At 36.2% G+C, this 17621-nt stretch overlaps 1 protein-coding gene across 4 annotated transcripts in view; it reads right to left on the reverse strand.

Annotated features, from left to right (window-relative positions):
* LOC145246559 (uncharacterized protein KIAA0825-like) overlaps positions 1-17621 on the reverse strand; it is a 132102-nt gene that overhangs the window by 10803 nt on the left and 103678 nt on the right. For all 4 annotated transcript variants that reach the window (XM_080108156.1, XM_080108154.1, XM_080108155.1 and 1 more), the window contains 3 exons: positions 16619-16782; positions 5011-5149; positions 2236-2338 (listed from right to left, as the gene is read on the reverse strand). In XM_080108156.1, coding sequence (XP_079964282.1) covers positions 2236-2338; positions 5011-5149; positions 16619-16782 — 406 coding nt within the window. The remainder of the gene's footprint in view (positions 1-2235; positions 2339-5010; positions 5150-16618; positions 16783-17621) is intronic.

A 17621-nucleotide genomic window follows, 5' to 3' on the forward strand; every position in this document is an offset into this window, starting at 1 on the left:
GGGAGGTTACCATCTGGACATAGGACACAGAATACTGGAATTCTAAGCTTCTTCTAAATCTACAGAAAGCTAAGGGCCATTACCAGAAATCAATCAATGGTAAATGGCTGTTGTGAGAACACAATGCGATTTTCAATAGTTTTTTTGTCACTTATATTCCAGGTACCTGTTTTTGCTGGCATGTGACTACTGGCAATGATTTCTATGATAACACCTTTTTATTTTTATGGAAATTGTTTGAAACAAGGCATGATGCCACTTGATGCAAGGAGCTAACAAGAACAAAAAATTATTATCGCAAAGACAGGAGATACATATTGACAATTTTGAAAAGATCAGGGCTGTAGGTATGAGGAAAAGAGTCAGCAAGAGGAGAATCTCACAACTTTGCAGTTCTTGGAAAAAAGCTACTGGAATAAGAAGCTGTATTACAATGCGGTATTAAAACAGTGAATTGATGGAGACCACTAGACCAATGAGTCAAACGAGCTGGAACAAAGGAAGCAGGGAATAGATGAGACAATTCCAAAAAACATACGCCATAATTGTATTTATAAATATGTGTTCTGTACACATTTCCTTTTACGGTGCAGATTTAATTTTCCTTTGCAGTTGTCATATTCAAACCTATGTTTAAGACTCACATTACACATCCATCGTACCATTCTCATATCCATGCAACAAATATTCTAAACACTCACTGACTAGTTTCCACTTCCATATTATACTGTGTAAACATTCCTGATAGACTCTTCCCTTGACTGACTGCAATAATGCCCTGCTTCCTTGTAATGGTAGACCTACCACTTTGTAAATATTGAGATTAATTAACATTATTGGAAACAACAAAAAATAGCATATTATGAGTATAAAATATGTTTCATTCACTCACATTTTGACAAAAAATATTATCCATTTTAAAAGTATTGAGATTGATGTTGTTAAATACTTCAAACGTTTGAAGTAATCCAACATTACTCAGCTGAACATGAATTTAGAGAGGAAAACATGAAACGTTTAGAAAATATTTAAACTGATTTTGTAAAACTTAAAATAATGTAACAAGACTGTCTGAAACAGGAATACCAAACAAGCATGCCACAAAAATAGTCTAAAAAAAAAAACAAAAAACCTCCAGAAATACACCAAAACCTTCTATAGTAGAAAACTGAGAGAATGTGTCAACCAACAATGTACCTAAAATTTTCGAGAGACCCATTCTAAGAATATATAGATAAGAAAGGCTCTGTAGACTAGCTCAAAAGAGAATCACTCAATTATGATCAAGAGAGGATGATTATAGCTGCCCAGGGTTAAGGCTTGATGACCAATGCGCTTAAGCCAAGTCCAGGTTCTGTCACTTATAAGTAGAGAGTGTGAGCCACCTGATATCCAGTTGTGTGGGTTTGCTGAGGGATGTCTACAATATAATGTGACATAATGAAGTGTGCAAATATCTCCACTGGGCCATTTGCAATAAATTGAATATCGAACATAGTAGCAAGTCCTGGGAACATATAAAATAACTATTGCAAATAAATCATCACCATCCACTATGACTATGAAATTTCTACGGTTATGCACCCAGAAAACAGATCTGTTAAACTTAAAATAATCATATGAGATAAGAAGAAGAAAATAGCAACTCTAATTAGTGCTCCTAATGATACTGGCTTAAACAGAGTTGATAGGGTGAATATAATTAAATGTCAAGGTTTTATGTATGGTATGAAAAGAAACTGGAATCTTAGGAAAACATCCACTATTTCAGTATAAGCAACAGGGCTCATGAAAAAGAATTTCAAAGACTACTTGGCAAATATACTCGGTGAACCAAGTGCAAGATATATAAAAACTATTGCATTTAAAGGGACATTTATAATCGTAAGAAGTTATCTTTGTTGAAGTCTCTGAAATAGCAGATCAATATCTGGTATTCCCAGGAAAACCAAAAGGATAAGAAAATTGGAAAAAAAAAAAGTAATAATTAAACATTAATCAATTACTCAGCTGAACATGGATCATTTGTAGGTTTTGAATGAGAATTACCAACTTGAAACGACTGTGAAAAAAATTTTTCACTTACAATTTGGTCATATCTCATAATAAATGAATTTTAAAAAATCTTCACTTACAATTTGGTCATATCTCATAATAAATGAATTTAAAAAATCTTCACTCACAATTCGATCATATCTTATGATAAATGAATTCAAAGAAAACATCAACACTTACTCTGAATTAAAGAATGTTACAATATTTCGGATTTTTTTGTTGATCCATTCATTGTGTTTAGTCTGCAATAAATTACCAACTTCAAGGCTGCCATGTTCAATTTCTAGAAAAGGAAAAGAGTGTTTCATTAAGTACATGCCACAACAGGTTGGCGACAAATGGAAAGATACTCAATGCACCACACGAGTGAGGCGATAGGGCCATGGATCAGTTCCCTAGTCAAAACATGCTGGAAGCTTATGCTAAATGATGAGATGGAAATTGCATCATTATTCTTGAAGAAGGTTCCACCGAGGAAGCAGCCAATCCACACATACAATGTAGGTATCTAAGGGAATCTCCTCACGAATGTCCATTTGTTGACCAATTTTTAATCAAAGAAAATAAGTAAGAAAAAATTAGCTTTAGCTCATATTTTATGAGGGAAAAATTTTCAATCTCTCCCCTTCTTTACGAATCTCTCTCACCAATAAAACTTTAAAACCGTTACCAAATCTTCTTGTGTATCCATGCGCAAATTTTATTAGTCTTGAATTAACAGATCAACACCCACTAGACATTGCAACAATACAGATTAATGGACAAACACATGGGGAAGTGACGATCAAAGAATGAAGACCAAATTGTATGCCAAAAAAATGTTATTTAATTGAATTGTTCTTGGTTGTTTTATAGTGGATTTTATTGTTTTTGTTCCCTACCCTGCAGAACATGAATGAGTTTTGCAATGGGAGAGAGAAAAGGGTTACAGTATTAATGTTTGGTACATTTTAAGTTAGGAAGCAAATCAGGAAGTGGAGGGGAGAGATAGAAAGAGGAAAGGGAAACGGCAAGAAGGAAAAGGGGGAAAGGTGGCTTTTTGGTTTTAGTTTTGCAGAACATAATAAAGTTTTGCAAAAAGAAGTAGAAAAACAAAAAGCATCAATGTTAGGTGTATTTCATCCCAGGAAACCAATATCTTTAGACAGCCTGATCTGGTAGCACTAGTTGTTAATCAGTTTCTTAACTATAAATATTACTTATTGTGTTCTTTAATTATTAAATTTATAAATTTGAAAACTCATTATCGCCTCATAAAGTTTACTGCTTGAAATACTTGAAATGAAAAATTTAAATAATAAAAATTGCAGTCAAAAGTTTCTTATAAATGCAAGACTAAAACTCTCACATGTATTCATATAAAAAACATTAACATGTTGGTGATACAATTTTTTTGATCTTAAAAAAATGTAATAAAATCAAAAGAAAGAAAATAATCAATCGCCTGAGTGATGATGTGTGTGGGGAGGTTCTTTTTTTTAACTTGGAGAATGAAAAAGAGAGCGGGAGGAAAAGCAAGCAAGCCAGTCCACCAACCATTCTCTTCCTCCTCTCTTCTCACTTATGCCTATCAGTAAGAATTCTAGCGATATTAGTTTAATTCCAAATAGATTTTTACTAAGTTAGCCATTGTTTCATTCAATCACTAGCAGGAGGGCATTTGGCCCGGTTGTAAAATATGCTTAAATATCTTTTAATTCATGCAGATTTCTAATTTATTATTACAGGGCCAATTCTCTATTGAATATTATATATATAGTTCTGATTTCAAAAGTTAAAAAAAAAAATGACTTGGATGCCATCAGCTAGAATGAAAACCAAAACGATTTGTGCTCCAATCACGTTCCTTACCACTTGAGCTAACCTGTCAGATAAGAAAGACTCAAAATTGAACCACTTCTAGCAATTACTATGATTGAATTTTCGCATGCAAAAAATATGTGGGCAAGTTTAAATGAACAATTTGCATTTCAACTCACCAACATATTTCTGTACACAGTATTCATCCAAACAAAGATTTTACTCATTATAAACCAACCTTAATGTATGATTACTATTTCCTGTTAATTTCAGTGTTATGTGACTAATAGTTTATGAGTTTATCGGTTAAACATGCACATACATACATCTACTGTTTTATTTATGTAAACTTTAATCAATTACTGTTAACAGCAACGAAATTATTTCATTCACTTCTTACACACTCAAGCTTAGTTTTCCTTCATCTACCACGCTCCCTTTGCCTGACATATCCAGAAGTATTTTTGAATTAATGCAAGATATGGCACACTGTAGATGGCTAATTAACTTGACATATCAGGTGTGTACATCATACCAAATCCCAAGTGTAGATGCAATGCTAAATATCTTGGTAAAACATGGAATTATCTGTTGCACCTCATAGTGCATATTAAGTAATCCATGAAAAAATACTATGTCAAAGCAGTCCATATTCAGATTTTACAAATATATAAAATCTCTATGATGTATGTACTTGTCACATAACGTAAATATTACACTCCAAAATCATATAAATTGATCAAGTAGATATTTTATATATAAAATAATATTTTTATGAATTTTAGTAATTCATACTATACTATTAGCATTATGTTTTGGATTTTAAACTCTCCATAATTCAAATTGAGTTGTCTTCCTTCATTAAACATGGTGGCTCAAAGCAATACCTTACTTCATTATAAAATTTGAATTTCTTAGTTAAAAACATTAACTACTTGATCAATTTACATAATTTTTGGAATATGACATTTTCATTCTGTGACAGGTACATACATCCTAAAGATTGTTCTGCATTTTGGTTGATTTTTTTGTTTGTTTTTTTTAATTAGGTTAAATTCTGGATAAGAACCTAAGTTTTTATGTTTATTATTACCTATGGCACAGCGATGCAGCATAGGTGTATTCCATTAAAACAAAAACATATACGTGACTTACCTGAATGAACAAGTGTGGTATAGATGCTCTCTGCGAGAATACTGAGTGTGTCTTTGGTTTCGGGACTGAAAGATGTGCCAGCCATCTTTTCCACAGACATCCCTGCCCACAGCTGTGTCTTTAGGCACAAAGCAATCACCTGACACAAAACAGAAATCACAAGAGTTTTTTTAAATAAATATGAAAAATGAACAAAAGTAATTGTGATATATAATGATAAGTAGTAAGGTTGTACACCTGGAAAACAAAATAGGTTTAAGGCTCCTAAAATTCATACTACAATTATCTGCAAAGATCCATGGCATAGTGTATAGAGTACTTAGTAAAAATCAGTTGTTTGTTTTTTTTTGTTGTTTTTTTTGTTTTTTGTTTTACGACATATCAACCTTTTTCAGGTTATTTAATGCCGAATCCAGTGATTTTGAAGAATCATTTTTTAATAGAGTATGTTTGGGTTTTTTTTGGGGTTTTTTTATTAATGTTTTTTGTGTTGGCTTCTATTTAACCCATAGTTGGGACCCTAACAGGTACTACCACTCCGGGTCAGAGTGGACCTGGGAGCAATGGCAATTAAAGGGTGGCTCCACACTCCCTAAAGCCCACAAGCTGAGGCCTCATCATCGAATATAGTTTAAGGTCATATCTAGGACCGTTGTATGAAAGGTTCTTTTTAGAATTTTTTATAAAGACCAACTTTTTTAGGATATGAGAGTATGGTGATTTAAATATATTCTGTTTTACATATGATTCGGGTCAGGATGGAGTTTCCTTGTTTTACATCTTTTGATATATTTTCAGTTCTTTTAGGAATTTAAAGATATTTTCTGTATCGTATTTGAATAGGTTTTTCATATTATTAGCGTTGAAGAGGAGGTTCGTTCTTAGGTTAGTTAGTGCTTTGCATCCTATAAGGATGTATATAACTGTAAGAGGTGTTTGGCATGTGTTGCATTTTGGTTGTAGTTCTTTTTTCAGAATAAAGGAGTGTGTGAGGTTGGTGTGTCCTATACGAAGGCGGGATAGGACAACTTGTTCCTTCCTGGATTTTGTAAGGGTGGGGGTGTATTCGTTTACTTTGGTTTTTATTTGAAATAGTTTGTTGTAGGTGTTTTGATTCCATTCCTGTTGCCATTTATTTGGAAGAAACTCATTTATTTTAAGCTTCAGGTCTGTGAATGGTATTTTTATATTATCTGGGGTTAGTTTGAAGGCAGATTTGCTGCTCTATCAGCTTTTTCATAACCTTTTTCACCTATGTGGCCAGGGATCCAACATAAGAGAATTTCTTTATTGTTGGCCATAGTGTTTAGATTACATAGGAGTTTTACTATAAGGGGGTTTTCCAATCTTTTATTTTTCAGTGGTTCTAGAACTGATCGTGAGTCCAATAGTATAATAAATTTTTGGTAACTGCTGTTGTGGATGATTTCAAGAGCTAGATTTATGGTGTAAGCTTCAGCTGAAAATATTGAACTTTCTGATGGTAGTGCTTTTTTTAGGGTTTTTATGTTTGATACCGCTGCGCAGGCTGTTCTTTCTTTGTCTTTAGATCCGTCAGTGTATATAAGGTGATGTCTTGGGTATTTTTTGAACAATGTTATAAATTTCCTCTTGATATATGCTTGGGTGTGTTTTTGCTTTTTGAAGTTCTTTTAGGCTAAGGTTTACGTTTGGAGTTTTTATTTTCCATGGAGGGATGTTTGGAATTAGATATGTATGTTAGTAATGATTTCGGTTTCTTTGAATATAGAGTCCATTCTTAGACCAAATGGTTTTATTGTTTTTCATTACTTTCGAATAGGTATTTGTATTTAGGGTTGAAGATGTTTTCCTAGGCTGGGTTTGATGGAGTGGATTTGATTTTTAGATAATATTGGAGAGCTAGTTTTTCAGTTCGAATTTGAGGTGGATATTCGTTTGCCTCTACAAATAAGCTCTCTACGGGTGATGTTCTGAAAGCTCCTAGTATAAGTCTTATGCTTCCGTGGTGGATTGGGTCTAATTTTTTTAAATATGATTTTCTTGCTGCTCTGTATATAAAGCAAGCGTAGTCTAATTGGGAGCGGACGAGGTATTTGTATATTTTATGAAGGGTTTGTTGATCTGCTCCCCACTTTGTGTGGGCAACCACTCTGAGGAGTTGAAGGGTGTTATTGCATTTGCGTCTTAGATAGTTTATGTGTGGTATAAAATTTAATTTTTTATCAAATATGACTCCAAGGAATTTGTATTGGTTGACTACAGGTATGATATTTCCTTCTAGTTTAAGGACTGGGTCATTATGTATTTTCCTAATAGGGCAGAAATGAACACATTGAGTTTTAGATTTAGAGAAGCTGAATCCATTGTTTATTGCCCAGTTGTTGATTCGATTTAAGTTTAATTGTAAGGTCCTTTCCAGAGAATGGATGTGGTGGGATCTGTAGCTGATGACAAAGTCATCGACATAGAGTGCGCTATCAATTGCAGGAGTAAGGTTTTGGATAATTTTATTGATTTTTATTGCAAATAATGTTGTGGATAGGATACTTCCTTGAGGTATGCCTTCTGTTAAATTTTGGTTGTTTCATAAGGTTGTTCCTATTCTGACTTTAAAGTTTCTTGTGCAAAGGAAGTTTTTAATGAATAATGCCAATCGTCCTCTTATGCCTAAGTCTTGGACGTCTTTTATGATACCATACCTCCAAGTGGTATCGTATGTTTTCTCTATATCGAAAAAAATAGCTGTCATGTGTTGTTTTTTTATGAAGGCTTCTCTTATAAGGGTTTCTAATCTGGTTTTTTGATCGATTGTGCCTCTTTTTTTGCGAAATCCTGTTTGTATATTTGTAATTAGGTTGTTTATCTCTAGGTGCCATATTAATCTTTGGTTGGCTATTCGTTCCAGGGTTTTGCAAAGGCAACTTGTTAAGGCGATGGGTCTATAATTCTGGGGGTTGGAAGAGTCTTTTCCAGTTTTTGGTATTGGGATGATTATCATTTCTTTCCATATTTCTGGGAATAGATTTTTTCCCATATATTGTTGAGGACATTTAGAAGGCACTTAATGGATTCTTCTGGTAGTTGTTTTAAGAATTCGTTGTGAATCTTATCGGGCTCAACTGCTGTGTTGTGGGATTTTTTATTGAGTTGATTAATTCTTCAAGGGAGATTAATTCGTTGTATGTTTCATGGTTGTCTGAGGATAAGTTTAGTTTATGTTTTTCAGCGTTGTACTTTATTTTTTGGAATTTTGGGTTGATTTGATTTGAGTTCTTAGCAAACTGTTTAGCTAGTGAGTCTGCTATCTGTTTTTTTTTCTGTAATTAGTGTGTTGTCTACTGATAAATGTTTAATGGGGTTCATTGTTTTTTTCCCAGACATGCTTCTTAGTATGTTCCAGACTGATTTTTGGTTTGTGGAGAAGTTTAACTCGCTTACATATTTTTGCCAGGATGTTCTTTTAGCTTCTTTAATAGTTTTCCGGGCTATTGCTTTATGATATTTAAAGTTGATTAAATTTTGTTTGGTAGGTTCTATTTGGAATTTTCTTAAGGCTTTGCGTCGTAGTTTGATGGCTTCTTGACATTCTTTGGTGTACTCTGGTTTGTTGTGTTTATATGGAGTAGATTTGAAAGGGATACATTTTTCGGCGATTGTAGTTAGTTTGTTGGTGAAGTCTTCAATGTTTTGAATGTTTTCATTTGTATTGAGGTGTTTTGAGCATAATTTCTTGTATTCTTCCCTGTTTGCTTTTTTTTAGTTTCCATTTTGTAGTTTCTTCTTCCAGGGAGACTTTTAAATTTTCAAGTATTATAGGAAAGTGGTCGCTTCCACATGTGTCATTGTACGTTGACCATGAAAAGTCCATTAGAATTGACGGATCACATAAGGTCAGGTCTATTGCTGAGTTTTTGCCGGAGGTTGGGCATAGGTATGTTGGGGTTTGATTGTTGAATATACATAAATTATTATTGTTAACGAGTTTTTCTAGGAGTTTGCCTTTCTGGTTGGTTTCGTTGCTACCCCATATTGGATTGTGGGAGTTAAAGTCTCCAAGTAGGATGAAGGGTGTGGGTAGTTGCCTTATGATATTTTGGAGTTCATTCTGTTTTAATTTTTGGTTTGGGGGATGTAGATGGAACAAATATTGATTTGTTTATGTAGAGTGACTTTAATTGCTAATACTTGAAAGTTAGTTTTAAGTTCTAAGTGGCTGTGTGGTATATCATTTCGGACTAAAATGGAAGTACCACCTGAAGCGCGGAGATCAGTATTTTTTATGTAGTTGAATTGTTAGTATTTATTTAGGTTTATTTTTTTGTTTGTCTTTGAGGAAAGTTTCCTGTAAACAAATAATAGCTGGGTTTAACTTTGCTGAGAGTTGGTGTAGTTCTTCTATGTTTGCTTTTATGCCTCTGCAGTTCCACTGAATAATTGTGTCGGTCATTGTTGTGTTGTTATTGTTTGATTTTTGTGGGGAGTGTTGTTTTAGAGGTCCATATATTTAGGTCTCTCTGTTTCTTGAGTTTATATTTATTTATTTATTTTATATTTTTTTTTTTTGGTTCACATCTCCATCTCATTGGATGTGGAAGGTGTGTCTCTTGTCTGTGTTTGTGTTTCATTTGACAGGTTTTGCTGAGTTTTTTTCTTTTGTTTTGGTCTGGGGCTTTTGGATTTGCTCCATTTTACATGTTCTTCCTGACTTACTGTTTCCATTAATTCATACTTATTTTCTTTTTCAATTAATAGAATTTCTGTTTTTGGTTTGTTTGGCATTTTAGAAGGAGGTTTTGTGTTTTCCTGTTTTGTTTCCATTTCTTCTGATACTGTATGTTTATGGTCTGTTTTTGTTCTAGTTCGTGATTTAGATCTTTCACGTAAGTTTAATTGTGGTTTTTGTTGATGAGTTTCTTTTTTATTCTTTGGAATTTGTGTTTGGTTTTGGTCATTTAGTTGAGTTTTTGAGTATGTTAGTATTTGTTTTTTGTTGGTTTCATTTTGGTTTTTTTTTAGGGTTTCAATTAAATTTGTGAGTTCAGAGATCAATTTGTTAAGTAATTCTTGGTAGTCAATTTGGTTGGTTTTGGGTGGGTTTTTGGTAATATCTGCATAGGTGTTTATGTTTTAGGTGTTTATGTTTTTGTTGGAGTTAACCCTTTTTCTCGCTTCAGGGAAGGAGATATTTTCTTTATATTTCATTTCTGTAATTTCCTTTTCTTTTTTGAAAATTTTGCAAGTTTTGGAGAAAACTGGGTGGTTTTCCAGGCAATTTGAACATTTTGCCTCATTGGGGCACACACTCTCTGTGTGGCTGGGTTCCCTTAAACCACATTTTCCTCATGTTTCATGTCCTCTACAAGCTTCTGTGATGCCCATATTTTTGGCATTTATAACATCTTCATGGGCTTGGTATATATGGTTCTACTTTTTCGTTGGTATACCCAATCTTGATTTCTTTCGGGACTTTGGGGGTATTGAAAGTTAATACATATGTTCTAGTAGATATGGATTGTCCGTTTTTTTTAATATATATTCTGTTGTGATCTATTACTCCCTGTTTTTTAAGAGCGTTTTTGATTTCATCTTTTTTTTTCTTCTTTTTTTTTTTTTATTACATTTTCACCCCAAACAAGGCAAATTGCCACTTTGGTGTAGGGGCTACTATCAGGGGCAACAACTACTGTACTATGTAGGGATTTGGGCAGCAAGATGCCGGTTCATGTTACACTTGAACTTCTGCACGTCAGTACTGTTGGGGAAGCAGGGACCTGGAATGGAATTCCAGAGTCTAGCGGTTCTGGGGAAGAAACTATTGGAGTAAAAAGATCTTTTACATCTAGGGATCTCTACAGTGTGGGGGTGGGATTTAGCAGCCTGTCGGGTTTGTCGAGGGTGCTCACGTCGTGGGGGCACAAGTGATTGCAGTTCGTCAGAGCATTCACCATTAAAATACTTGTAGAACAGGCAGAGGGATGCAACATTTTGTCGATGGGACAGAGGCTGAAGCTTAGATGTCAGTTCAGAGCCTATCAGGTGTGCGACTCTCTTTTGAACCTTGTCAAGGAGCGAGAGACTAGTAGCAGATGCACCAGCCCAGATGTGACAGCAATACTCCATACATGGGCGAATGGTGGCCTTATAGAGGTACAGGATACTTTCGGGTGTTAGTAGTTTTCTAGCACGGAAGAGAGAGCCAACCTTTCTTGCAGTGGCCCTGGCAATGCCTTCAATGTAATTGTTCCAACTCATGTTTCCTGTGAACGTTAGGCCAAGGAGTTTGAAAGATGCACTCTCAGATAAAGAGTCGTTGGCCATTGATATAGGTGGTAGAGAGGGTTTCTTGTAATTATTGAATGAAACTAGTTTAGTCTTGGCAGCATTGAACGCGACCAACCACTTTTGTCCCCATTCCACCACAGATTGGAGGTCTTCCTCTAGTGTTTCTACCATTTCTTTAGAAATGTGTTTATTCGTCTTCCTGTCATGCCTGCCATAGAGTGTAGTGTCATCAGCATATATACCCATCTCAGAGGCAGTTTTGTCGGGGAGGTCATTTATGAATATCAGGAACAATAGAGGTCCAAGGATAGAACCCTGGGGCACCCCCACATTTATATCATATTGTTTAGATGTACGACCGTCGAGGACAACCTGGATTTTTCTCTTATCTAAGAAGGATTTAATTATGTTAAGTATTCTACCAGTGATACCATATGATCTAATTTTCCTGAGGAGACCCTCATGCCATACCCTGTCAAAAGCCTTAGATATATCTAGAGCTACCGCTCTGCCCTCTCCCGCTTTGTCCAGTGAATGGTATATACGTTCAGAGATCACAGTTAGGATGTTTGCTGTGGTACGGGCTTGTCTAAATCCATATTGTTTGTCAGTCAGAAGTTTAGCATCTGTAAGGTGATGGACTAGAGCATGGTTAATTAAGGTCTCAAATATTTTGGCAAAAAGTGGGAGGAGGCTAATGGGGTGATAATTTGATGGGTCAGTCCTTTCGCCAGAATTCTTGAATACTGGTACCACAGAAGCAGTTTTCCAACAGCCCGGAAAACAAGCTTCATTAAGGCATTTGTTGTAGAGTTTGGAGAGAACTGGAGCTACTTCGGCTGAGCACTTTTTTAATAGCACAGCTGGGATAAGATCGGGTCCACATGCTTTTGAAGTGTCAAGGTTTTTTATGATAGCATGCACCTGAGCATGGGTGGTTTTCAGATCGTCTAGCGTGGCATCTGTCTGCATAGGAAAGTCAGGTAGGGGGTGGTTGGAAGGGTCCAGTGTGGAGTTTGAGGCAAACCGACTGGCAAGCATGTTAGCCTTGTCGGTTGCTGAGGAGACAACCTCGTGATTGTTGGTTAGTGGGGGAATTGTTGATTGCCCATTATTTACTACACTGTTGTAGATTTTCCAGAAGTCTCGAGTTCCTAGTTTTTGTGCTTCGATGCGCTTTTTAGTGGTTTCCGTAAATTCTCTCTTAGCTGTCGCTATTTCTTTCTTACCGTTATTTCTAGCTTCTATATACTTCAGTCTGTTTGAACTGGACTTATATCGGTTAAACCTACGGTATGCATGCTGCATTTTTTGAGCAATGGCAGTTGCGCAAGTCGACGTAAACCATTGGGGAGCGTGGGGCTTACTATAAAATTTCCACATGGGAACATGCGCTTCGATTGCAGTTTTGAACCAGTCAATGGTCTCGTTTGCACACTGTTCAGCAGGGAGAGAAAAAATATTTCTCCATGGCACATCTCTGATTAGTTCCCTGATGGCTTCCCAGTCAGCCTTTTTTTTTTTTTTTTTTTTTTTTACACAGTGATCACCACTTATCAAGGCCCGGAAGTCACTCAGGGATAAGGGTTATTGCAAGTACATTACGTTAGTGTGGAGATTTGATGAAGTGTTTACTTAAGGGAGCGGTTCATTAGGAATTTGTTAATGTTAGACTTGAACAAATCCAAATTGTAGTCCAGTGGGAAGCAGGCAGACGGAACAGAGTTCCACAGGCGTGCAGTTCTAAGAAAGAAGCTTTGTTCATGGAATCCGCGTTTTGATTTAGGCACAGATATAGAGTGGTGGAAATTTTTCACAGTAGATTCAGCTAGACGGGTGTTTTTCGTGAAAGATTGGCAAGGGGGGACCAGAGATTGGAGTTCAGACGAGCACCTGCCATGGAAATAAAGATAAAACAAGGATAGGCTCGCAACGTCTCTTCTGTGGGAGAGAGGTTGCAGGGTAGAGAAAAGGGCATCCCCCACTAAGCCACGAAGTCTATTTTGTACTCTGTCAAGGCAGGATAGGCTGTTTTTAGCAGCTCCTGCCTAGATATGGCAACAGAATTCCATCCTTGGACGTACTTGGCTTTTATATAGATAGAGAATTGCATCAGTAGTGAGATATCTTCTGGAGCGGTAGAAGGATCCCACCATCTTTCCAGCGACCTTGGCAACAGACTTGATGTACGTGTTCCATTTCAGATCAGGAGTAAAGGTCAAACCCAGAAGCTTGTCAAAACACGGGGCCTCACCCAGACGAGAGCCATCCATCACAATTGATGCCAGATGGGGATCAGAGCGTTGATGATGTAAGGATAGGAGTTTGGTTTTGGATGCATTAAAGGTAACCAGCCACATCTTCCCCCACTGAACCACGCGCTCGAGATCAGAGGAGAGAGAATCAGAGAGAACTTTGTCATTTACAGCCTTTGATGTGTTGCCATAGATGGTCGTGTCATCAGCATAGATGTCAACCAATGAAGTATGTGTTTAGGGAGGTCATTGATGTAGATCAGGAAGAGAGTTGGGCCCAGGATTGACCCCTGAGGGACTCCAGCATTTATATTGCAGGCCTCCGATTTTTGTCCATCTACCACTACTCTTATGAGCCTATCAGAGAGAAATGATTTAATGATTGAGAAAACATTTCCAGTTATACCGTAGCTGGAAATCTTGTGAAGTAGACCCTTATGCCATACCTTGTCGAAGGCCTTTGATATGTCAAGAGCAATTGCCCTAGAAAGGAAGCCTTTGTCAAGAGATTCACTAATCCTGTGGGATAGATATAACCATCAGCACACCTGTGGTAGATCTTGCAGAGTGGAAACCATATTGTGTGTCACTAAGAAGGTTATTCCTGCTGAGGTAGTTGACTATTTTTTTTTTTCATCCTTGGTAGCTAGACTTAAGTCGTGGCTCCTTATGATTCCTTTTGAGGTGTTTAACCTTTCATGAGCGAAGGTTTTACACTCGTAAGTATGGAATTTTTCCATTTCTAAGATATTTTTCGCATCTTTATAATTATCAACTGTGATAAGTAAGTTCCCATACTTCATTTTTTTTACGGTTTTTGGTTTGCTGTTTTGGGATATCACTTTTTCGATTAAGAAAGGAGATAGCTCGCTAGTCTTTTTTTCTCTCATGATCTCAATGACTAAGAATCTTGGGAAGTTTTCTTTATTAATGTTTTTTTGAATATATTCTTGCTCACTGTCTGAGCTTGTGTAATCCGAAACATCGGAGTGAGTCTTTTTGCTTTTTTTGTTATTCATATTGATTTTAATTTTATTTCATCCTTCTTGCTCCCCACCCACCTCGGAGCCCTATATGGGAAGTCTTGGGGGGAAAACCCATTCGCCCCAACAACAACAGGGATACAAGAAGGACATACTCGTCCAACTGGTGGGTCTGAGCACCTGTGCTTCATCCATTTTTACTAAATGTAATTTTCACCGATTTTCAGTAATAATATTTGTTTTCCAGTCATGTCAGATCCATTGTCCAGTTAGTTGATTGACCCATGAGCCACCGCTTTCTAAATCTGTTTATTGTGTGATGTGGGGAGCATGAGTGTATTTTCTTGTTATGTGTGTCAGATTTAGAGCTGGACATGACCAGCCGATTGATCGGAGCAGGCCTCTCCGACCGACCGTCTAAGTGTGTGTTGGGATGGAGAGGAACTTGTTCCTGTCCTCTGCAACTCTCAACTACCAGGATCCCGTTCCAAGGTGATACGGGTCGCCATCTACGGCAAACAGGTAGCCCCGTTGAAGGACTTTTACCCTCTGCTGGGGGGCAGTCAGTGCATTCTAATGCCCCACCTACGGGGTTGGGAAGTAGTGGTATGGGAAGAAAAAAAGAAAAAGAAAAAATAAGGGGAAGGGAAGGGAGGGGAAAAAGGGGGCTGTTGTTTTTGTTTTTTTAGTTTTGCAGAACATAATTAAGTTTTGCAAAGGGAGATAGAAAACAAAAAAGCATATCTGTAGGTGCATTTCGTCTCAAGAAGTCAGTAGACAGCCTGATCTGGTAGCACCAGAAAAATCAGTTGTAAAGTTACACTCTGGAAATTGTCCAATCCTTAGGGTAGGCTGACAAAATGAAAGCATACTACCCCCGTGGATTAAACAAAGGGTTTAATTTGAAATTCCATGCAGATTCCCGAGTTTGACAGAAAAATTATCCGAGTTTGACAGAAAGATTATCCGAGTTTGACAGAAAATTTTCGAGTTTAACAGAAAAATTATCCGAGTTTGACAGAAAGATTCTCCGAGTTTGACAAGACACAACTGGCAGCAACAAATGCACTGTGGGATTGATTGTCAAAGATGTTTCACTGACCGAAACAAAACTTACTTAAGCTGTGCTAGTGTGCAATCATTACAATTGTTTTAAAGCTAATGATAATGATGAAGATGCAAAAGAAGGTCATTTAAAGATATGAATGGCTGATGACAAAAACAGATCACTACTTATTAACCAACCTGAGGTCAAGCTATAAAATATAATAGCAACCCCCCCCCCCAAGTCCAATGGTTCCTCATTATGGTAGGGTCAGAGCTCTGAAACAGTCCAGCCAGGGTATTTTTTCCATTGGCAACAAAATCAACAGTCATTATAATGTTCCTGTCGATCGTGGGTATGATGCTCGTCCTGAGGTTCACTATCCCATGCTTTGCCTTCTTTCTTTGAGAAGGGTTGTTATTGCTTATCGCCAAGGTGCCCCTACCGAGAATGCATTTTTTGCATGTCAGAATGCTCCTCCTCTTCAGCTGTGATTTTTCAATCCCACTTTCTGACCCTTGTGTCACATTTCTCGTGGTGGGAAAGAAATAGATACAACAGGCAGATATATCATCCAGCAATATTATGATCACAACCAACAGAGCTCAAATGAAAATCTAAAAAGAATTAACATCAGGATGTGTACCGTCTCATCATCTCTGTCTCTCTGTCATTACCAAAAGCATGCCAGGTTTTGACATGCAAATTCATAGATTGTGAGGATAACAAAATTAATTCTTTGCATGTGCAACCTCTATTCCTTTGTGTGTTCTCAACATAACCATCCCAAACTTTCTATGTAAATGCTCAGCTTTGCTGTGTTGGATATTGGAGGTAAAAACTTACAATCTTACAGCTATTATAATTACAACCAACAAGGAGGGAGGATTTACATCAGATCAGACAATCCTGGGGTACAATTTTCTCAGTGTAGAAATCAACAACATCAAAAGACTTGTTCGGATAATTTACTTTGATAAATTGTTAGTGATAAGTATTAACAAATAAATCTTGTGTAAAAATGATCAAATTGATAGAATTTGGAAAAAGATTTTACTTACCTGTAAAGCGAGCGAATTATGGGCAAACTGAATAGATTTCTCTTTGGCAGCATCTTGTAGAATTCTAAACATGGAACACAACGATGTAGGGATCGTGTAGATATGTTCTGAGACTTGTCGAATTAATTCCAGCACAGACGATTCAACTTGATCTCGAGCACAGCCTTTGGAGAGAGAAGAAAAAAGAATAATTAGAAAATTACTTTTTAGTATTACTACTTGTGGTGAGACTTTATAATGAATTATTCAATTTTTTTTTAACAGTCACTAAATAGATTGTTTTAGTGAATTATATATTGTTATTATATATCATTATTATATATTGTTATTATTATTATATAAATTTTTATAAAATATTGAACATAAATAGCTAGTCATGTGAATAGTTTTGATTACTTGATGATTAAGCACTTTTATCAGTTTGCTCTGCCCCTTATTTGCTGTGGGACTTGATTGAGGCAGGAAATGAGATCAAGGGACAAGTAGTGTTCACTTCCTCATTCTAACAACTGCTGGCATGAGAAGTACATGGTAACCATAACTTCTCTCATTGTTTTGGGAGTTTGTTTATTTCCTCCTCTCTACCTTCCTATCAAAATACTTTCTCCTGTTTCCTTTTTGAATGTTATCTATTTTTTCCTTTGTAGTTTTCACAGTGATTATGGAATAAAATTGATAACATCAGTACGAAGCATCAACCTCTTTTTTTCTTTCATGGTCATTACAACTTTTTTATTCTTTCATTTCTTTATTAAGGCCAACTATTAATAAATAGAGAGTCATGAAACAGATGGCAGACATAGAATAAAAGTCATAAAACAAAATACATTTAAAGAAAATAAGAAATCGGTCACTTGATGAGTAAATTGCAAATTAAGGTTAATTAAACCATGTAAAACAGATTTTTTCAAACATAACTTAATCCCAAAACTGAATACTTTAGCATGTATTTTGTATGATTAAAATATAGGGGAAAAAAAAGCTCTGAGAAACAAACGTTTCT

Source organism: Euprymna scolopes, chromosome 24 (assembly GCF_053919585.1).
Source record: "Euprymna scolopes isolate OS-2025 chromosome 24, ASM5391958v1, whole genome shotgun sequence".
NCBI lineage: Eukaryota > Metazoa > Mollusca > Cephalopoda > Sepiida > Sepiolidae > Euprymna > Euprymna scolopes.